Source organism: Bos grunniens, chromosome 19 (assembly GCF_055505025.1).
Source record: "Bos grunniens cultivar Pamir isolate PY7600 chromosome 19, Bosgru_T2T1.0, whole genome shotgun sequence".
Classification (NCBI taxonomy): Eukaryota; Metazoa; Chordata; class Mammalia; order Artiodactyla; family Bovidae; genus Bos; species Bos grunniens.
Genome location: NC_141183.1, coordinates 1,909,487 through 1,931,596, shown reverse-complemented (window position 1 = coordinate 1,931,596; position 22,110 = coordinate 1,909,487). Strand labels below are relative to the sequence as shown.

General features: G+C 46.7%; 2 protein-coding genes across 13 annotated transcripts in view; one reads left to right on the top strand and one right to left on the bottom strand.

Moving 5' to 3' along the window:
• The window catches only part of ABCA9 (ATP binding cassette subfamily A member 9), a 62,589-nt gene extending 60,258 nt beyond the window's left edge, over positions 1-2,331 (top strand). For all 5 annotated transcript variants that reach the window (XR_015147023.1, XR_015147022.1, XM_086355898.1 and 2 more), the window contains one exon: positions 1,981-2,331. Coding sequence is in view for 3 of the 5 variants with exons in the window: in XM_086355898.1 (XP_086212024.1) it covers positions 1,981-2,023 (43 nt within the window). In the remaining 2 variants the exon portion in view is untranslated. The remainder of the gene's footprint in view (positions 1-1,980) is intronic.
• The window catches only part of LOC147350945 (uncharacterized), a 47,319-nt gene that overhangs the window by 8,360 nt on the left and 16,849 nt on the right, over positions 1-22,110 (bottom strand). For 3 of the 8 annotated variants that reach the window (XR_015147035.1, XR_015147037.1, XR_015147032.1), the window contains 5 exons: positions 20,938-21,085; positions 13,072-13,202; positions 12,714-12,812; positions 7,998-8,221; positions 3,800-7,452 (listed from right to left, as the gene is read on the bottom strand). The gene's annotated coding sequence lies outside the window, so the exon portion shown is untranslated. Of the gene's footprint in view, positions 1-3,799; positions 7,453-7,997; positions 8,793-12,193; positions 12,813-13,071; positions 13,203-18,811; positions 21,086-22,110 lie in introns of those variants that run through there. The other 5 variants (XR_015147041.1, XR_015147038.1, XR_015147040.1 and 2 more) reach the window with 4 other exon arrangements.

The window sequence follows — 22,110 nt, the reverse complement described above, 5'->3', positions numbered from 1 at the left end:
TCCTCCTCCAGAGGATCTTCCTGACCCAGAGATCAAACCCACATCTCCTGCATTGGCAGGCAGATGCTTCACCTCTGAGTCACCAGGGAAGTCCAAAATCAACTATACTCCAATTAAAAAAAGTTTAAAAAAGAAAGAAAAGTAGGTGGAAAGTGAATTTGGCAAATCTGTACCAGGACCGGCTCATCTCCGTCTCAGGCTGCTCTCTTTCCCCCGTTCTCCTTGTGCTCAGCCTCTTGTTGCTGCTGTGGATCCCCCCTCATTCATTCGCTCATTCATTCCCTCAGCCCACCCGCCCGGAGCGATGGCTCAGCCGGCCTCCACCGGCCACAGACGCACCAGCCTGCCTCTCCTCTCCTCTGGTCCCAGGTTCTTGTCTCTGATGGTCTAGGAGCTACCAGTGGGAGATGCTCCACTTTTAGCCCAAGCTTCCTTCAAATGAGAGAAGAGTAAGAGCTATAAGCTTTGAGATAAGGTCCCGGAGAGCGGGTTGTTCCAAATCATAAGTTAATCCATCAGCATGGCAAAAAATGGGACATGACGGACTGTGTTCAATTTAAAAGTTAAGCTCTCAGACTGAATTGTAGGACCAGAAAACCAAGGGGGTGGAGATTCCTGCGTGCGTGTTTGGGGGCCAGTGGGAGTGAGTTTTGCTTTGAGGGGTGTTTCTATGTATTTGTCTGTGTGTGTGTTAATAAAACGATCCTAGTCAAACTCAGTAATATCTGCATTTAAGGAGAATATTAGTATTTCTTTTTGGAACGCAGATGCACATGTACTTAGAATTCAGTTTTATCTGGGTGTGTGTTATCTTGCTGCCTTAGAAGCTGACCTGTTGCCTGGTCCCTAAGACACGCTTCCTGTGTCCGTTACACCATAAAACCGACCACACAGCCCCTGCCACCACCAGGTTCAGGACGCCTTCTCTATCCAAGCCCATTTACTCTGCTTCTCTGAAGTATCCAGGATCCATCGGTATTCTCTTTTCCTTGTTACGGCTCAGAGATTATCTTTGCTTCTTTGCCAGCTTTCCTGAGGAAGGGGTCTAACTCTCCTGGTTCTGGGAGACTGGTCCCACTCCCGTCCATAGCGTCCATGGTCCATGACGCGGCCTCCTTCCATCCTGGGAGCCGAGCATCCAGCCCCCTGGACTGCGGTCCCTCCCAGCTCTCCCCTGATGGGCACTGCGGCCAGCACCAGCCTGGTACTGCTGGGGACGCATCACCCATCTGCTGGGCACCGATCAGGGCTCTTACCACCCTTCTCGATCTACTTTGGTCAATGAGAAGGGTCTTCAATCCAATTGAGGGCATGCTGGCATGGTTTCCGGCAAGAGGTCACAAGCATCTTTCTCTATAATCTTCTTATACAACCCTTTCCAGAAGGCATCTTCCTTCCACCTCTTCCCTCTTTCCAGTCACATGAGGGGCAGAAAGCCTTCTCAGCATCATTTATCCCTCAAATGCACCTCTCAATAACTGTGCAGCTCACAGACATAACACCAGCCCTTCGTCCCAAACCCAAGTGAATGGACTGGTATATTTTCAACTAGGTTCTGTGCTTAAACCATGAACAATAATTATCTTTTTTATTTAAGATTTTTTAAAAACTGATTTGTACTCTCAGTCTAGTTCAGTCGCTCAGTTGTGTCCGACTCTTTGCGACCCATGGACTGCAGCATGCCAGGCTTCCCCGTCCATCACAAAACTCCCGGAGGTTTGTATTATATGCTGACTTCTAGGACCATCTGGATGTAAAACTACGTGGACCCCTAACGTACCTCCTTCTCTGCTCAGTTGGACAGAGCTTTGACCTGGAGGGGCATGGCCTCCGCAGTGCACCCTGGCACAGATGGGTCTGTTTCACGGTTTCGTACCATCCCCGGAACATGAAGGCAGAAGGTGTGCACACGCTGGGCACTCACTTGGCACCATGAGAAGCAGTATGACACTCCTGTCTCTATTTCCTCCCCATTTTCAGATATTCCTGGAGCTCTCCAAGGAGCAGGAGCTGGATGATTTAAAGGAGGAACTTGACCCTCAGTGAGGCAGAAGTTCCTCCCACAGGAAGAGCCTTGAAGCCCCAAACCCCCCATCTTCCCCTTTGAGCCTGTGGTTGTTTTCTAAGTCATTCATTTTTATAGCATCAATGTCATATTTGTAGAGACCATAGTGTAAGCATTGATGTGGTTCTCTGTGGGTGGAGAGGAGGTGTGAGTGCTGGATCAGTGCAGTGATAATGTGGGCAGAGGCACATGGCTTAGTGTCTCTACAGGTTACCCTGATTCCATTTCTCTGTATAAATGCTGAATAAACAAGGATACTTTTATAAGATCGCTTCAGTTTCTGAGTATGATAAACAAATTTCTTCAATATTTTTCTTTTATCACAACCTTAGGGAAAAAAAAAAGCTTACCACCTCACCTAGATCCCTTTCCAATTTGGAGAAGGCCAACACCAATAAACTATAAGATGATTATTTTAACTGCCTAGAGGATTGGAAGATGGGGGATTGGGAAGAAGAGAACAGAAGACTTCCCAGAGCCCTTTATTTTCAGAACTGCCACCTGGACCAGTTTTTATAGGGAGATCATGGCCATGCCATTCGGTATGAGATGCTATTGGACTTATTGCAAAAATGCAAACCACAGCTGCTGGGCATTTAGTTCCAGCTGTCTCAGCAATGTCACATCCAGTTTCTGCTTGTTGGAAAGTCCTTCATAAAAGGCCATTTCCTTCCTTTTCTCTGATGAGGGATTTTGAATAGCAGAGATGCTTAAAAACAAATACAGAGAGATGATTATGTCTAGGTGAACGCAAATTTATGGAACTCTATGCTGCATATCTACCATTCAAAAGATGGGAAGTTATGGAGAAATGGTGTTCTGTGTTTCAGAAAATTGAAGAGCCTAGTTCCTTTAAGAAATCCCAGCAGGGCAAAAAGATGTTGGCAAAGAATTCAGAGAAGGAGGGTATGAGTTCTGGGAGGAGAAGAATGGTGTTGTTGGCGAGAAAGAGGTTTCATCTACTCCTCAAAGATTCTCTCAGCTGGTCTATATCAAATTGACACGTGACAGAGTAATAACAGGAGAAAAACAAATGTAGCTTCATACATACAGGAATCCTACATACCCAAGAGATTCAAAGACAAAAGAGTAAGATGAGGAATGAATATATATGCCCTCCTGAGCTAAGAAATGGTCAGGGACCTGGGCTTCTGAGGCGAGGAGGGGGACTCACAGAACGAGCAGAAGAGCAGGTGTTGAGTGACTCGAGGTGGGCCACTCAGATAAAAGGGGTCCCTGGCAATTGTTCTCCTCCTGGAAAGACCCCCTTTTCCATTTTCCTAGGTAACGAGCAGAGGGGCTGATGTTTCTCTTGAGGCCGCAGGGTCTCAGCTGCCTTTGGCTCAGGATGACCCACGTGCCCAGATGGCACCTCTTGGGGATGCTCATTCTGAACCCCTTCGAGGAGCTGCTGACAAGCTTCCTTCTCAAGTATTTCCTCTCTTGGGATTTTTGTGGGAATCAGATGCAGAAAGCATCACATGGCTTATGTGTTAGATTTTAGTCACCCCGTACAATGAAAGTGCCTCTTGGCTTAAACGTACAGGATTTTAAAAGAAAACGATCAGGGACTTCCCTGGCGGTCCCATGGTGAAGACTTCGCCTCCAAGCGCAGCGGGTGTGGGTTTGAGCCCTAGTCAGGAAGCTGAGATTCCACCCGCCATGAAGCCAAAAATCCAGAACAGGAAAAATGGAATCGATACTGTAACAAATTCAACAGAGACTTTTAAAATGTTCCACATCAAAAAAGACTTTTTTCAAAGTAAAAGAAAAGGATTACATTACAGAATACAATATTCTCAATTATTATTCATTGCTCATACCATCTCGTCTTGATCGGACTTCCCTGGTGGCTCAGACAGTAAAGAATTGCCTATAGGAGACTCAAATTCGATCCCTGGTTTGGGAAGATCCCCTGGAGAAGGGAATGGCACCCCACTCCAGTGTTCTTGCCTGGAGAATTCTCCGCATGGACTGAGGAACTTGGAAAACTTTAGTCCATGGAGTCGCAAAGAGTCAGACAACCGAGTGACTAACACTTCACTTCACCTCATCTTGATTAAAGGAGCTGAGACAGCTTACAATAAAAATAAACTATAATAAAGACTATTAGTACATGGGCAAAAAATTAAAAAAAAAAAACACAGGAAAACTAACTGATACCGAGAAAACGGATAGTGAGAAGAGAGAAAAAATGGATAAAAATGTAGGCTTATGTAAAATGATACACATTTGTGAAAATGGTTTTAAAATGGAGTGAAATGATTTTTCACTATTAAAAGGGCTGCAGCCGTATCTCAAAGGAGTTAGTCAAGTCTGGCCAGATTTCACAGTGAATGGACGCTGGCAAGGCTGCAGCTGCAGGAGGCCTCTGGGAAAGAGGGCGGTGTGCCTATCAGTCTAGAACATTCCACAAAACAAAGGGGAAGTTAAAAGTTGTCCACTATGAAAACAACTCCATCATGGTGACATTCTATTAAGAAAAACTTTTTTTTCCTGTAAACTGCATGAATGCTGGTATATGAGAACTTGACATCACATAAAAATTCATCTGCCTTGTCTCATAAACCACAGAGCAGCCATCACACCACTTCCAAGAGAAGTAGAATGAGCAATCAGATGATCCTCCTTCATAAAAAAAAGCATAAAACTGGACAAAAGTGCAGTCAAAACTTGCAGTGTCTGTACATTCTTGAGTCAACTATTGAGCATTTTCTTCTACAAGGGATCTTCGATAGTTTGGGTAATGTGCCAAAGCGAAGTTATTCAAGGTCAAGGGAGGAATTTGAAATTTCACAAACTTTGGATAAATATTCGAGACTGATAAAATCTTCACAGTACTATTTGCTTTACAGTTGCTCACTGGGAAACTCAGTAGCCATGCCGTTAAGGTCTGAGTATGACTTCTTTTGTGCCTTTTCCAAGTCAAAAGAATAGGCTTGGCTCTGAACCTATTTATCTTTGATAAATCCTGGAAGGAAAACGAACCACTTGGGCTCTTCCAAAAATTGTCTTTTAAAAAAAAAAAATCAATGAAAATAAAGTGTGTTTTCTCTTTTTCCTGGTTCCTGAGACTTTGGTGCAAGGAAGTCCAGTTTTCACCACTCCATCCCGTGATGACTTGAAGAACTCCTCCCAGACACTCACGGTTTTGCTTCAGAAGGATAATGGAGCCTCACTCTGCTGCCGTAGCTTACCCTAGTGTTCAGTAAAGCCTTTATGAAGAGTAGCACACCCATTCCTTCTCAAATATAATAGGACATGGAGAGTCTTGCATCAGAAGTGGAAAAGGGTTTCTTTGCTGCTTGGTTTCTCTGTTATTTGCTGTCTCAATCTTTTAAAAAATACATCATTTATTTGTTTATGAGGCTACACTGGGTCTCAGTTGTGGCACGTGGGATCTTCCATCTTCGACGTGGCACTTGGGATCTTCAGTTGTGGCAAGAGAACTCTCAGTTGTGGCCTGGGACCAGGGATCGAACCCCTGTCTCCTGCATTGGCAGGTGGATTCTTAACCACTGGACCACCAGGGATGTCCTCAATTTTTATTGGGTCACTAACATGCTAAATTCTGAGGTTATACAGATGGATAAGATACACTCTCTACTCTCAAGAAACTCAGCTCAGTAGGAGAGAGAGACAAATTAGGTGACTCAAATAAAATATAACAGAGGCTATAATTCATGGTGTCTAGTGTGTTGTGAAAGCAAAGAAGAGGCTAATAGTTCTTTCTGGAGACCATTCCACCATCACTCTCCCCTAACTGACCATACTATTGAAGGAGAGTGCAAATTTTATTATACAGTATCTTATTAAACACATCTTATACTACTCAACCCAAATTAAAAGAAAACGTGAATTTAAAGGCTATTTTTTAATTTATGCAAATATCTTTGAAGCAGCCTAGGATTTAAAAAAAAAAATCACCAAAGCATGGGGGACAAATAAGTGAAATAATTTTACTACCAGACATGATCATTCTTAAGTTTTACTTGTAGTTTTTGCCTAACAAGTTACCTATCAGCTCCCATAAAATATAGTTGCTTCAATTATTATAACATAGCAAATTCCAACTTTGCTAAATCATTCTTTATCTTTTTTATTTATTTGATGTGAACCAGTTTTAAAGTCTTTATTGACCTGATTACAATATTGCTTCTGTTGTTTATGTTCTGGTTTGTTTTGGCCGTGAGGCGTGTGGGATTCTTAGCTCCCAGACCAGGGATCAAACCCACACCCCTTCATTGGAAGGTGAGGTCTTAACCACTGGGCCACCAGGGAAGTCCCCATTCTTTCTTATTAACTTATTCTTTCTCCTGTGTATCTCTAAGATGACATCACCTGATACTTTGCTGCACAGACAATTCCTGCCTCTCACAATCCAAATTTTCTGTTAAAATGTTAATCCAGCTACATTTGAGCTTTGGGGTATGATGAAGCACTGGCTTACAGCAGAGCACAGGGGCCTGTGTCTGTCTTACTGGATTCAGAAATCGGCGCGGGTTTAACATTGCCTCCATCTTGCAAGAATAAGTAAACAGCTGGACCTCTGACACTTCACGGAATCAATGTGTAACCAGGAGGAGCCTCTCCTTGGCACTGAAGCTACACTCTCTGAGCCACTTGGGAAGGCAGAGCCTCACATCTGCTTTGATTCACGATGCTGGACTCGAAAAACATTTTGTTGCTCTGTTTTTTGGTGTGGGAATTTAGTGTACTGTGGTCACTCTGGACAGATCAAATACTTGTGATGTTTCCCATTAAGTTGTTGACTTCCTGCAGCTGTTGAAAAATCTCTCATTAACACTGGCTTCAAACGTCAGAGGCCAGGCCCTCCTCTTAATCATTCGCATCTTGCTTGTCCCTGCTTCGTGGAGGCGGCAAGTACACCCACATGTCCAGCCAGGCTGGCCATTTGGAAGTTTGCAGGTCCAAACTGATATCATGCTGTTTAAAAGAGGCAGTTGATCAAAATAATCATCCATTTTGCTTCAAAATTCACTCAAGAAAGTTTTGCTTGGAGAACGATAAAATACGACCTCGCCTGTTCTTTGCTGTTGTCCTTCAGTCGCTTCAGTCGTGTCCAATTCTTTGTGACCCCATGGACTGTAGCCCGCCAGGCTCTTCTGTCCATAGGATTTTTCAGGCAAGAATACTGGAGTGGGTTGCCATTCCCTTGTCCAGGGGATCTTCCTGATCCAGGGATTGGAACCAAGTCTCCTGCGTCTCCTACATTAGCAAGTAAATTCTTTACCACTGAGCCACTGGGGAAGCCCTCTTGTGTTCTGCTGTTGGGGACTGTGAGAATGAAGAGGTACTGAAGGGAGTAATGCAGTTAAGTCCTTATTGATGCCTTCAGGTCAGGTGACCGAGGCTTGTTGGAGCATCTGTAAAAATAAAATAAGAGGCATTCCTTGTGGAAAGAGCTTAAAAAATGGAGCTGGTTTGGCACCAAAATAAACTGGAGCCAGGCAGGCAGAACAGATCTGGGGTTTCGTTCCATACTTTGCGTTCTGAGAAAGCCACAAACAGACAGCTCTAAGGACTTCTAATTCTGCTCAGGGTCCCACCTGGAAAGCCCCCAAAGAGAGGCTCTGAGGACAGCCAATCACTGGAGACGCGAGGTCAAGCTGTGAGGCCTGTGGCCAGGCCGTGAGGGCCACCCTTTCCAGGTCGCCCAACTGTGACTTCCGTGGTTTGTTTATAAATCCCTTGCCCACCTTCCCACCCCCATTTACAAACCTTTGCAAACAATAAAGCTGTCCTTTTGCTTTAAGACAAACATAAGACTTTAGCAGGCTTTACTTCTAATTTAGGACAACACAGCCCTTAAGGAGAAGTGTTTATCATTTGCTCTCAGGCTTTGTTCTACAATGCCTGTGACCAACATTCCTGGGATCGGCAGCCTCTGAATTTCTTACCACCTACCTACCTCTGCCAGTTAAGTGTTCCTCCAAACGTGGCAACTGAGAATATTTTTTTCAGTAACAAACTTCATTCATTGACTCCTTGGGCTTGTGCAGGTCAAACAGAGCCCCACGGTGTCCCGGATGTGGCCTGTTCATCTTTGGGTCCCAAGCAAACGCTGATGAAGATTTCCCTGGAGACACTTGATGGAGCGGACAACCCAGTCCTCACCCTCTGCGTGGACGGACCCTGAAAACAGGGAGGTAAAAGCAGGAACTCAAGAAACGGAGTCACAAGGGGAGCTGAGCCTGCCGGTGGAGCCCCGGCCGACCCCAGGCTCGCCCCAGCCAGGGTGGCTTTCTGCTGTCCACCCTCTTTCCTTGGGTCTTCACCCCAGACCACCCTCCAGCTCGGACGGCCCTTTCTCAGGCACAACAAGTACTACTCCATTGTACGTATGTGCCGCATCTGCTTTATCCTTTCCTATGCGGGTGGACATTCGGGTTGGTTCCATGCCTGGATCGCCACCATTTTTAAACTGTTTCAGGCAGTCGGTTAAACAGGTATAGTGAGTAACGGACACGCTTAGATGGTGGTAAGTATAAAGAGAAAACATGGCGCAGAGTACGGGAGTGCTGAGAATAAGCGCACAGAGCAAGTGAATCGCTCTTTCAACCAGAGTGGTTGGCGCATCAAGTGAGATCGGGGCCAAGGCGTGAAGAAGGTGAGGAAATGAACCGCGTGCGGGAGAAACAGGAGCGCCGGAAGGACGTGTCCTGGGAGCGCGCCTGGGGGAGCGCGCCTGGGAAGGGCAAGGGACAAAGGACCGCCGGTGGGGAGGCGCTGAAGAGGAAGCAGAAGAGGGCCAAGGTCAGGGAAGGAAGGGGGCTGTAAGTCCACTTAGATGTGGACTCGAGCGGATGGACAGTCCCTGAGGAGGCTGAGCCCGATCCCAACACACTGGATGTATTTTGAAAGGGCCCCTCTTGCTGCGGTGTGAGCAGTAACCTGTAAGTCTCAGGCACGGAGAACTGAACTCCTCTGATACCCGAGTAAAAGTTGTTTGAAATGGACAGTAACCAAAGACTCAGGAAAGGAGTATGTCAAGGCTGTATATTGTCACCCTGCGTAATTAACTTATATGCAGAGTACATCATGCAAAATGCTGGGCTGGATGAAGCACAAGCTGGAATCAAGATTGCCAAGAGAAATATCAATAATCTCAGATACACAGATGACACCACCTTTGTGGCAGAAAGTGAAGAACTAAAGAGCCTCTGGATGAAAGTGAAAGAGGAGAATGAAAAAGTTGGCTTAAAACTCAATATTCAGAAAACTAAGATCATGGCATCTGGTCCCATCACTTCATGACAAATAGATGGGGAAACAATGGAAACAGTGTCAGACTTTATTTTTGGGGGCTCCAAAATCACTGCAGATGGTGACTGCAGCCATGAAATTAAAAGGTGCTTACTCCTTGGAAGGAAAGTTATGACCAACCTAGATAGCATATTCAAAAGCAGAGAAATTACTGTGCCAACAAAGGTCTGTCTAGTCAAAGCTATGGTTTTTCCAGTAGTCATGTAGGGATGTGAGAGCTGGACTATAAAGAAAGCTGAAAGCTAAAGAATTGATGCTTTTGAACTGTGGTGTTGGAGAAGACTCTTGAGAGTCCCTTGGACTGCAAGGAGATCCAACCAGTCCATCCTAAAGGAAATCAGTCCTGAATATTCACTGGAAGGACTGATGCTGAAGCTGCAACTCCAGTACTTTGGCCACCCGATGCAAAGAACTGACTCCTTGGAAAAGACCCTGATGCTGGGAAAGAGTAAAGGTGTAAGAAGAAGGGCACTGAGATGGTTGGATTGCACCACCAACTCAACGGACATGAGTTTGAGCAAGTTCTGGGAGTTGGTAATGGACACGGAGGCCTGGCGTGCTGCAGTCCATGGGGTCGCAAAGAGTCAGACACATCTGAGCGACTGAACTGAACTGAGAGACTCGGAAAATTACCTGATCTTCATGGAAAAGAGAAAAGTATTCCTCATCCTACTCCCCAGAAAATCCTATCTTCGTAATCAACCTGTGGGGACATATGGACACAGTAACTCAATGGACATGAGTTTGAGCAAACTCTAGGAGATGGTACAGAACAGGGGAGCTGGTGCAGCAGTCCATGGGGTCACAGAGTGCTGGACACAACTTAGTGACTGAACAACAACAACATATGGACACGAACTGACCTTGTCTTCCTCCTCTGACCTTCCCACCTTGGCCGGGTGAGCGCCCTTCACAACTTCCTGCCCATTTGCAAGAGTCCAGTACTCTTGCCTGGAAAATCCCATGGACAGAGGGGCCTGGTGGGCTGCAGTCCATGGGGTCGCTAGGAGTCGGACATGACTGAGCAACTTCACTTTCACTTTTCACTTTCATGCATTGGAGAAGGAAATGGCAACCCACTCCAGTGTTCTTGCCTGGAGAATCCCAGGGACGGAGGAGCCTGGTGGGCTGCCATCTGTGGGGCTGCACAGAGTCAGACACAACTGAAGCGACTTAGCAGCAGCAGCAGCAGCAAGCAACTTACACAATCTGTGAAGTGATCCCACAGCCTTGACAGCATCTCCAAGCTCTGCCTTCCCCTCCGGACCCTGGACTCTGTCTTTTATTTCTCAACTGCATTTCACCTCTCATATTGTCCTTTGGGATCAAACAGCAAGTTGGACTACATGGCTGGCTTTTCTATTTTGGTTTCTTCATAAGATATCCTGTTTCCATCTCTCTTAACCCACATCCTCTGAGCCAGGAGCAAATGAGTCTTTGCTCCCTGGCAACAAACAAATGTAGGTATTTGGGTGAATGGGACATGGGTTTATTTGGAAAAGGAATAATAATGAAACGGTTGATGAGGCAGCGTGCCCTAGGAGATGAAGCACTGTCATCAGAAATCGTCAGTGAAGAGCACCGTTAGGGCTAGGAAGATGGAAACGTGGAAGGGAGGTCTTCCCAATTTTCTAACCCACGCAAGGGCTTGTTTCTATATTAGGGACCTATCATATTTTCAAGACATGGATACAAAATCCGAATACCATTTGGGTTACAGCAAAAGATATTTCTACGTGTTACAGCTGCTAAACACAGCAGGATTTTAACTGAGTTCTTGGACTGGGCACTCCTGGCCTCCGACGGGAAGACGCAATTAACCTTAAGGCTGGGTACTAGAAAGTCGATTACGTCTCCATGCAGCATTGGTACAGAAGTCTCAGGGCTGACAGCTTTATTTTACTTTATTTTACTTATTTGTTTTATTTGTACTTATTTTATTTTACTTACTTATTTACTTTATTTATTTTACTGTATTTTACTCTTTAGCCAGGAGCTATTCTTACCTAGTAAAGAAAAAATGGAGAAAGGAAAACACCAGTACCTCTGACTCCATCCTGTTATTTACGTCAACCAAAAAAGCTTTGTTTGAAACTTTCTTTAGAACACTGTAAAATGTCTCCAACTTTCCCAGAAAGCACATGAGATTCTGTTGCCAACTCTTCAAACCCGAAAACAATTTCACAAGAAAAATCCCTCAAACCATCATTAAGATGTCACCATAGGTCATCAACAAAATGCTGTTCTTTTCCGAGCTTGCCTTACATTTTGGGATCAACATAATGAAAACTTTTCTGTATTTTTTTTCCCTTTATTTGCCAAACTAAATTTTCAAAGAGTGCCATCTTTGTTTTTTTTTTTTAATATCCATGGACGTCTAAGTTAGAATGCTTCTAGAAGCTGGCCCTGCCCAGTGGCCCTGCCCACTGGCCCTGCACAGATAGAGAAGTATTTGCTCTCTACTTCCAGCCACCTGGGTGGCATCAAAAGTCTCAATCTCAAGTTCAGTGTCTGAGAACTCGACCCAAGCTTCTTGATGAGCTCAGGCTGGAAATCATTCCAACAGGATGGGCGTTGCAAGAGTGAAATGCTTACGGACTGGGAGGCCCTGTCAAGTGTCAACTTTGTGTCTGGCAAATACACTTAGTCTCCCACCCCAGGGACAGTTTGCTGTCCCTCTTTTGCCAAAGGAACCAGAGCTCCACACACCACATACTTTCCAGCTCTCATTCATATTCAAACTGGCATCAACCCTGGAACCTGAAGCTTACTTATTCCAACACAAAATACTGCAATTTCTCTTATTTATTTGAGTCACTAAGAAATTAACCACATCAAATGTCATTTTTTGCAGTTTTTTACTGAAGTATAGTTGATTTACAATCTTAATTTCTGCTGTACAGCAAAGTGATTCAGTTATACATATGTATATGTATTTTTAATGTTCTTTTCCACTGTGGCTCACCCTAGGATGCTGAATTCAGTGCTCTGGGCCTCCCCTCATGGTTTATCCATCCCACATATCAGAGCTCACATCTGCTAATCCCAAACTCCCACTCCACCCCTGCTCCAACCCCGTCCCCCATATCACATCAGATTTTAAACCTCTGACTTACTCTTCTGAGTGCAATATACAGCTTGAATCCACCCAAGAGGATTCAACATGTATCCAACATGACAAAGTAGTTTTATGTCCAAATAACCCTCCTGATGATAACAATCTTAAAACTCAGTGCAAATATTCAAAAGCAGTGGAGAACAACCAGAGCATACAAAACCTGGATGGAATATGACCCTTAAAAAGAAAGGGATGCTCCATATGTGTCCAGCTTTCCTCCTGAGGGAAATCGCCGATACTTACCAATTCCAGGAATTGAGCCTAAGCGGAAAGTAGCAGTCATAGTGAATTCAGGAGACAGAGTCCAGAGTTCACAGCTTTAACAGCAGCTGGAAAATAATCCTAGAAAGGAGGGAACCACAGACTGTGAGCCCCAAATTCCACACACAACAGCCCTGTAATAAGTGTATGAGAAGCCCACACTCTTGCCAACCCAGGAGACACGAGTTTGATCCCTGGGTTGGGAAGATCTCCTGGAGAAGGAATGGCAGCCCACTCCAGGATTCTTGTCTGGGAAATCCCAAGGACAGAGGTGGGCTAAAGTTCATGGACTCACAAAAGCGTCAGACGCAACTTAGCGACTAAAAACGTTGGTGTTTACCTGAGCGGCCCGTGTGTAGATTAGAGCTCAGAGAAGTCTGGTGGAAAGCAGCAGAGAGAGGGGTTGAACTGCTCACGGAGATTCAGAAGCTACCTTGTACTTGAGAAGTCAGCAAGGTTAGAGGGGGTTTTCTGTTGAAACACAAAAAAGCAAAACTCAAGTAGATAGGCCCTTACAGAACTCACCATCAAGGTGGACTGCTGGGTCTCTACCTGCTGCCAAAAGAAAACTCATTTGGAAGGAAAAAATCTTCCAGAGACCCTAAACTTATCAGTCAAGGATAAAAAGAGAGTCAGTTGACTGTCAACAGAGACAGCCAACAAGAAAACTGGGACCCCAATCTTGTCTCATTGGCAGGAACGTAAGTTTGAACTGTATGGAGTTGCCATTTCTATAGGTTACAAACAGTTAAAGTGAGTGAAAGTCGCTCAGTCGTGTCCGACTCTTTGTGATCCCACGGACTGTATAGTCCATGGAGTTCTCGAGGCCAGAATACCAGAGTGGGTAGCCGTTTCCTTCTCCAGGGGATCTTCCCAACCCAGGGACTGAGCCCAGGTCTCCCACATAGAAGGTGGATTCTTTGCCAGCTGAGCTACAGGGGAATCCAAAAACAGTCAAACACTGGCAAGTCCATGTAGTTCTAACAGGCAACATGCTGCAACGTGGATTCTGAATTTTCTCTCCCCTCTGTGCTCACATCTGTAAGACGTAAATAAGTTGTTTGCTTGGAAAATTAAAGCCCATCGAACCTAACGCTTTGCATAAGGGAGACAAAATCCATGAATAATCAGGGTCTGCAGGCATTTTTGTTTTGTTTTTGTTTCTTTAACTTTTCGGCCAGTTCTCTTCATGGGCGTAAACACTTCCTCCACCCTGTTCCCAGCTCTTTCCCAGGTGGCTTCTCTTTCTGCTCTTGGCTTTACCAGCTCTCTGCCTTATTTCCATCATTTTCTTTCTAGTTCGCCTGTGTTTTGTTTTGTTTTGTTTCCCGACCCTTACACAAGGTTTGGGGTTGCAAGGTGGTGAGAGTATCCGATTATTCTGTAAACAATATGGAGAAACAGAGAGTAGGTGGGGGTCCTGGAAACACTGTGTGCTCGAGTCTCAGAGGGCTTTCTGTGCCCGAAACTCCCAGTGAGAACATCTGGGGCTACGCGCAGCTGCAGAGAGAGTGGTTTGTAAAGGAGGGACAAAGCCCTTTTATCTCAGGGGAAGCCGTGGTTTTCATCACTGCAGAGTTACAAGTGCGCCCTCTCCTACTGGCCTGTTGTGCCTTCCCGGCCGCTCTGCACATTCAGGGGAAAAGTCCTCAATGTAAAGGAGAGAACCCTGCAGGAAGGGCTTCCCTGATGGCTCGGAGTCCACCTGCCAATCCCTGGGTTGGGACGATCCCCTGGAGGAAATAACAACCCACTCCAGTATTCTTGCCTGGGAAATCCCACAGACAGAGGAGCCTGGCGGATTACAGGCCATGGGTTCTCAAAGAGTCAGACACGACTAAGAGACTGAGCACACACAGGTTTAAAGCATACAGTGCAATGACCAGGTACACAGACGTGGATACATCATGGACATGTAATCAAATCTTAAGTGGAGAGACAGCTCCAAGCAGGAGACGCCTTGGGAAGCACTACAGAACCGGGCTTTTCATTAAGGCTTAAGAACAACAGCAACTATTCCAACCCATTGCAGAAGAGGAGTAAAAACTCTCCGAGCTTCTCATTTTATTCTCTGAATCCCCTCTTGTGGAAAGGGTGGAAATGTTAGCGTTTGGGGGGTCTGGTATCTCATGTTTTTGAGCTGATGGCATACAGGAAACAAAGAGAGTCGCTCTCTAGAGGAAACCGGACCTCCCTGACACTGGGCCACGAACCAGCCGTGTCATCACACCCCTTTCACTTCCAGGGCTCACTGTTGCAAGACGCCTCCAAGCCAAGCTCCATTAACCAAATGCTGGCACAGCAAACTCTCCCTCTGCCCGAAAGATGCCCCCGCCTCAGTCAGTACCCGCTTCCTGAATAGGGACATAATCTGAAGACTCAGAATTTCATACAGAAAAGCTCTGTGGTCATTTAAGTGTTTCTTGGGTTTATTAGAATGTGATTCTCTCCCTTAACAGTTGGCACTCAAATCACGAAGATCAATTCTCAGTATCACATACTTTAAAACTTCTCATTCAATGGCATTAAAACATGTATAATATCAAATAAGAAATGAATCACCAGTCCAGGTTCAATGCAGGATACAGGAAACTTGGGGCTGGTGCACTGGGATGACCCAGAGGGATGGTACGGGGAGGGAGGTGGGAGGGGGGTTCAGGATGGGGAATACGTGTACACCCGTGGCAGATGCATGTTGATGTATGGCAAAACCAATACAATATTGTAAAGTAAAAAATAATAATAATAATAAAATGTTAAAAAATTTAAAAAATTCTCATTCAATATTTACTTTTACTGTTATTTTACTTTTATTGTTTTCTTAGTAATACAAGTTCCTATGTTGGTGTGCGGTAGTGTTTTCCAGTATCATGGCAGTTAAGGGACAAACAAAGAAAACGATGGGAAATCCACGATGTTGCTTAGAAGCAAATGATCAGCTGAACAGACCATCACACGTTCAGGTTGTCTGGGTCTCAGCAACCTGTTTCTGCCCCAATGAAGTGGTCCCCAGCTGGAAGGATTGTGTCCTTTGGGGCGCAGAGTTCCCCTGGAAAGATTCCTTATTATCACCACTTGGGGAAGGGTGGTACAGCTGGTGTGTAGTATATAGAGGCCAGTGACACCACTAAATAAAACCGCCACCCACACCAAGGAGCCACTGTAGAGCACAGGGCACTATTCCACGCCTGTAGTAACCCGTGTGTGTGTGTGTGTGTGTGTGTGCGCGCGCGCGCGTGTGCTAAGTCACTTCAGTCATGTCCTACTCTGTGACCCCATGGACTGTGACCCACCAGGCTCCGCTGTCCATGGGATTCTCCAGGCAAGGATGCTGGAGTGGGTTGCCATGCCCTTCTCAAGGGGGTCTTCCTGACCCAGGGATCGAATCCACATCTCTTGCTTCTCCTGCCCTGGCATGCGGGTTCTTTACTAACTGTGCCATGAAGCCGTGGGTAGGTGCCAATTAAATAAACCTATATTCACTTAATAAGCGGACTGTGAATGAGTGGACAAGTGCCCAGTAAGCAGTGCTGGGAGTGACAGTCGTGACAACAGCCCCGCTGAAACAATGACCTCACCCGTGAGTCCCAGAGCGAACGGAAACGCGAGTGAATCCACCCTGGCGGGACCTGGAGATAAATGGAGCTTCCACCATCTGCTAACGAGGTCGACTGATGTGCTGGGTAAAGCTTGGACTAAATGTTCTCAAAGATCCTTTCCAGTTCCTAAATTCCATGAGAATAAAAACTGTCAAATGGTCCGATTGTAGAAGTCAGGAACTTTCTATGCCTTCAGGGCTGCCAGAAAGGTCATGGAACTGGAATCGCGAAGCTGTTTCTAGAAGAGGAACAGAACGCCCCTCTCCCCAACTGTACCCCCGCTTGTTATTTACAACACAAGGGTGCTTTGTTCCTGCACCTTTCTCTGAAAGAACATGCGAGGCTGCCTCTAAAACTCCCGGACTGTACATCCGAGATTTCTTTTGTCTGTTCCCTGCCCCGCCCCCGCTCCAGGCCCTCCCAAAGAAACACCCAAGGATGGCAAGAATCTTCAGGATGTGAATCAAGGCCTTTGACAATATTTGGTCTTCTTCCAGTTCTGCTTTGGATCTTTGACCTCGATGTGAAAAACAGAAACGCCTTGTTTCTACTGAAAGAGGAAATAGGTTTTCTTCTTTTTTTTTTTTAACTTTTCCCTTTGTGTTGGGGTTTAGCCGATTAACAGTGTTGTGATAGTTTCAGGTGGACAGCGACAGGACTCAGCCACACACACACGTGTCCCTTCTCCCCCAGACTCCCCTCCCGTCCAGGCTGACTTCCCTGTGCTGGACAGCGGGCCCTTGTTGTTTTCCATTTTAAACACAGCCGTGTGTACATGTCCATCCCAAACCCTAACGGTCGCTCCCCCTCAACCTTCCCCACCTCCCACAAACACAACCATAAGTTCCTTCTCTCCATCCAAGTCTCTATGAGATGAGGACACAGGCTTGCGGCCAGCGCCACCTCCTGGCCCAGCGTGGACACTAACAGGGTAGAGCCCTCTGCTCTCAGCGTGGCCACCAGGGAGGCAGGAGAGGAAACGTCAGTATTTCAAACGGCAACAGGATCGTAGTGCGAGATCCCATGGACGTAGGAGCCTGGGGGGCTGCGGTCCATGGGGTTGCTAAGAGTCGGACACGACTCAGAGACTTCCCTTTCACTTTTCACTTTCATGCATCGGAGAAGGAAATGGCAACCCACTCCAGTATTCATGCCTGGAGAATCCCAGGGATGGGGGAGCCTGGTGGGCTACCGTCTATGGGGTCGCACACAGTCGGACACGACTGAAGCGACTTAGCAGCAGCAGCAGCAGCAGCAGCGCTGAAACACATCAACATAGATGTTTTTTAATTAAAAACAGAGCTGGCATATGATCCTGCGATCCCAATCCTGGGCAACCTGGAGAAAGCTCTAAAAGATACCTGCACCCCTACACTCACTGCAGCACGAGTCACAGTAGCCAGGACCTGGGAGCCACCTAGAGCCCATCGACAGCGGAGTGGACAAAGAAGAGGTGGTCCCTACATACAGTAGAATATCACTCCGCCATAAAAAGGAAGGAAACACATACAGAGGGAAGTCAGTCAGAAAGAGACAAACAAATATCGCATAAGTAATGAGATATGAGGAATCAAGAAAGATGGCACTGATGAGCCCATATGCAGGGCAGCAAGGAGAACGAAGACGTAGAGAGCAGCCTTGCAGGCACTGGGGCCAGGAGAGCGCGGGGCGAACTGAGAGCAGCATTAAATAGACACATCGCCACGTGCAAAACAGCTAGCCGGGGCGTGTGCTGTGCGGCGCGGGGGCTCAGCCCGCACTCGGTGACAAGCTAGAGGGGGGCGATGGGGGGAGGGGAGGGGGCTCAAGAGGGAGGGGACAAGTGCATACCTATGGGAGATTCGTGCTGACGTATGGCAGAAACCAACCCCATATGGTAAAGCAATTATCCTCCAGTTAAAGACAACTTCTTAAAAAAAGGGATGACATAATTTGCAGCAAGATGGATGGACCTAGAGATGATCTAAGAACTGAAGCAAGTCAGAGAAAGACAAAGGCAACACGACACCGTTACACATGGAACCTAAAATATGTCGCAAATGGATTACCTACAAAACAGAAACAGACTCACTGCCCAGAAAAGAGGCTTGCAGCTGCCACGGGGGAGGGGGCGTGGGGGGAGGCGCGGACGGGAGTCTGGGATTGGCAGATGCGAGGTATCGCCTATGGAGTGTACAAGCAGCAAGGCCTGCTGTGTGGCACGGGAACTGTATCAGTATCCTGTGATTCATGAGCAATCACAGGCTCGAATCTGAAAAGAATACATACAGCCGAATCACGTCGCTGTACAGTAGACCTGAACACAATATTTAAATAGTAGATCAACTCCAATAAAGTTAATTTAAAAAAATTTAAATTAAATAACTGCGAGATTTAAAAGAAACAAAAAATATAGAGAGACATTTTTAAAAGAAGCATGCCATCAAGACATATTCATAATAAGCTTATCTCTGCACCTGATTTATCACAAGGTAAATTCTTGGACTATGTTTATTTGCTGTTTAACAAAATTCTACATGGACACCTCATTGCTAGGTTCCCCCCCGCCCCCCGCCCCAGGGATGCATAGCTGCCAAGAGAACAGGACCTTAAGGGACAGAGTGAAGTAACTCAGCCTTTCCCAAAGTGTGTTCCCTGAAACACCAGTTCTTTAAGATGTTCTGTGGAAAAAAAAAGAAAAAAGTGTCTTTATTCCAACAATTTGGAGAAATACTGTGTTGTATTTGCCTTCTAGGAGAGGCACTCTGCATACGAGCTCATGAAGGATTGAGACACTTGGAAGTAAAAAAAAAACAAAAACAAAACTCCAGCAGATTAAATTTTGCTTTCCATCAAAATTTTCAAACTTCACGCACCAAAGAATATTTATGTAGAGGACCGTGTAACAAGGAGCACGCAGGAGTCCGTGTTCTAAGGAACACGACACAGAACACATTGCTCATAGAAAAGCTGGTGTGTGAGTGTTTTGTTCTCGTTGATGGTAGTTTCCCAGAACCAGGAGATGGGCCTCGGGATGGACCTGACACTCGGCTGCTGGGTGACAATGTGAGCAACTCTGTGAGCTGAGAGCAGAAAGGAGAGGCTGACTCAGTAGGTCCTTGAATCGCTGAGACCCCATCTTTATCCTCCTTCCCTGGTGGTTATTCAGACAGGAAAGAACCCGCCTGCCAATGCAGGAGATGCGGGTTTGACCCCTGGGTGGGGACGATCCCCCGGAGAAGGGAATGACCCACTGCAGTGTTCTTGCCTGGAGAAGCCCATGGATGGAGGAGCCTGGTGGGCTACAGTTCGTAGGCTGCCAAGAAACGACTGACACAGCACAAGCGTTGCCCGTGACAGCTGTCTGAGCTCCAGGAAACGAGACCACAGTTGTCGCTAGGACAACAACAACAAAAGCAGCCTCCCCATAAACCACTGAGGAAGTGAATCAACCCACTGGTATCTGAAGAGCTTTGCGACCCCATGGCCTGTAGCCCGCCAGGCTTCTTGGTCCGTGGGATTCTCCAGGCAAGGATACTGGAGTGGGTTGCCATTTCCTCCTCCTGGGGATCTTCCCGACCCAGGGATGGAACCCAGGTCTCCTGAGACTCCTGCATTGACGGGCGGATTCTCCACCACTGAGCCACCAGGGAAGCCCATCTGAAGGGCTGGATTCTATTTATTTACTTATTTATCTTTGGCCACGACTTCCCTCATAGCTCAGTTGGTAAAGAATCTGCCTGCAATGCAGGAGACTTGGGTTCGATTCCTGGGTTGGGAAGATCCCCTGGAGAAGGAAATGGCAATCCACTCCAGTATTCTTGCCTGGAAAATCCCATGGACAGAGGAGCCTGGTGGGCTACAGTCCATGGGGTCGCAAGAGTTGGACACGACTTAGCGACTAAAGCACCACCACCGCCACGCTGCACGGGCGAACTTAGTCGCCTGAACCAGGGGTCAAATCCAAACCCCCTGCTTTGGGGACGTCCCTGAAGAGCTGGGTTCTAACGTGACTGTTGTAATATTTTGCCTCCACTAAACCTGGTAGTGTTCTTGCTGTGCCTATCACTCTTCCAAAAAGGATGGGGTCTTTATTTCTTCTCTGTCAAATGAGAATGCCTGTGTTGGACTTGGCTTTCCAAGGCTCTATCTGCCTTAAAAAAAATTGTTACACAAACAAGTAAAAGAGAAATTCATCACATTCTCCTGTTTGACGCCTCTATAGAATTTTAAATTTGTAAGAAACTTCTTTGTATGTTTTCCATACTAAACATAACTCCTTTTAATTGCTCGGTCGCTGTTGTGGGATACTGTGCTTTCTGGTTTGGAGGAGAGAAAGGGAGGATGATATACCATAATCATTGTCTGGGAATTTGCAAATGGGTTTATCTGGCTGAACTTTGTGGAGGGTTAAGCAAATCTTCTTGGAGAAACAACGTGAGCTTTGCCCTCAAGAGTAGCAAGTTATAAACTGACCACATTTCCCTTTCCACTTGATCTTCATCCTCCACAGACAATTCTTCTGCAAGGATTCTGCTCCCTTTATTTTGCTACTTTAAGCAAAAAAGGATTTAAGCGCCATGCCCCAGAAACCTCCTCTCCTCCTTCTGGGTGTTTGAAGCACTCACATAACACTGAAATCCATCAAGGGATGTATTGTGGGGACTTGTCATGTGCTGTTGAGATCAGAGGTCCCATCTTCTTTCTCCCAACAAGTTCAATCGAAAGCGTCGTCTCCCAGAGGCGTCCCTGGCGGTCCAGTGGTTAAGAATCCGCCTGCCAAAGCAGAGGACACGGGTTCGACCCCCGGTCCGGGAAGATCCCACAGGCCGCGGAGCACGAAGCCCGCGCGCCACAACTACTGTGCCTGCGCCCTGGAGCCCAGGAGCCACCACGACTGAAGCTGGCGTGCTCTGGAGCCCGCGCCCCGCAAAGAGCGAAGGCACTGCGGTGAGAGAACCGAGCCCCACAGCCAAGCGCAGCCCCCGCCCGCCGCAACTAGAGAAAGCACGCATGCGGCAACGGAGACCAGCACGACCAAAAATCAGTTCAGTTCAGTCGCTCAGTCGCGTCCGACTCTTTGCGGCCAAAAATAAATAAGTAAATTAAAAACAATCTTTAAAAAATATAAAGTATCATCTCCCAGAGGGAAGCGCTCATTTCAGTAAAATCCCGAGGGACACTGCACTCCTGGTTTCACACAAGGATGCTGCACAGCGTTCCCCATCCCCAGACACCGCACTCTGGAAAATCTGTCTACAGTCAAGGAGACGCGCGAGGTCACTTCTGCCACGCTGACCTAAGGGTCCGGGGATCGCTGTCATCATTGCTACTGCTGCTGCTGCTGCTAAGTCACTTCAGTCGTGTCCGACTCTGTGCGACCCCATGGACGGCGGCCCACCAAGCTCCCCCGTCCCTGGGATTCTCCAGGCAAGAACACTGGAGCGGGTTGCCATTTCCTTCTCCAGTGCATCAAAGTGAAAAGTGAAAGTGAAGTCGCTTAGTCGTGTCCGACTCCCAGCGACCCCATGGACTGCAGCCCACCAGGCTCCGCTGTCCATGGGATTCTCCAGGCGAGAGCACTGGAGTGGGCGCCATTGCACTAGCATGCCTCAAAGTCAGAGATCTGAGGCATGGGAGTGTAAAGGTCCAGTTGAAATCCAAGGAGCTTACCTTGGACTCCCTGTGAAGAAGCCAGCTTGGCACTGCCAGCTAGTAAGCCTGTCATGTTCTGTATTTAAGCTACTTCTAGACTTTTCAGCAAAGAGGCGACTCATTGGGAAAGACCCTGATGCTGGGAA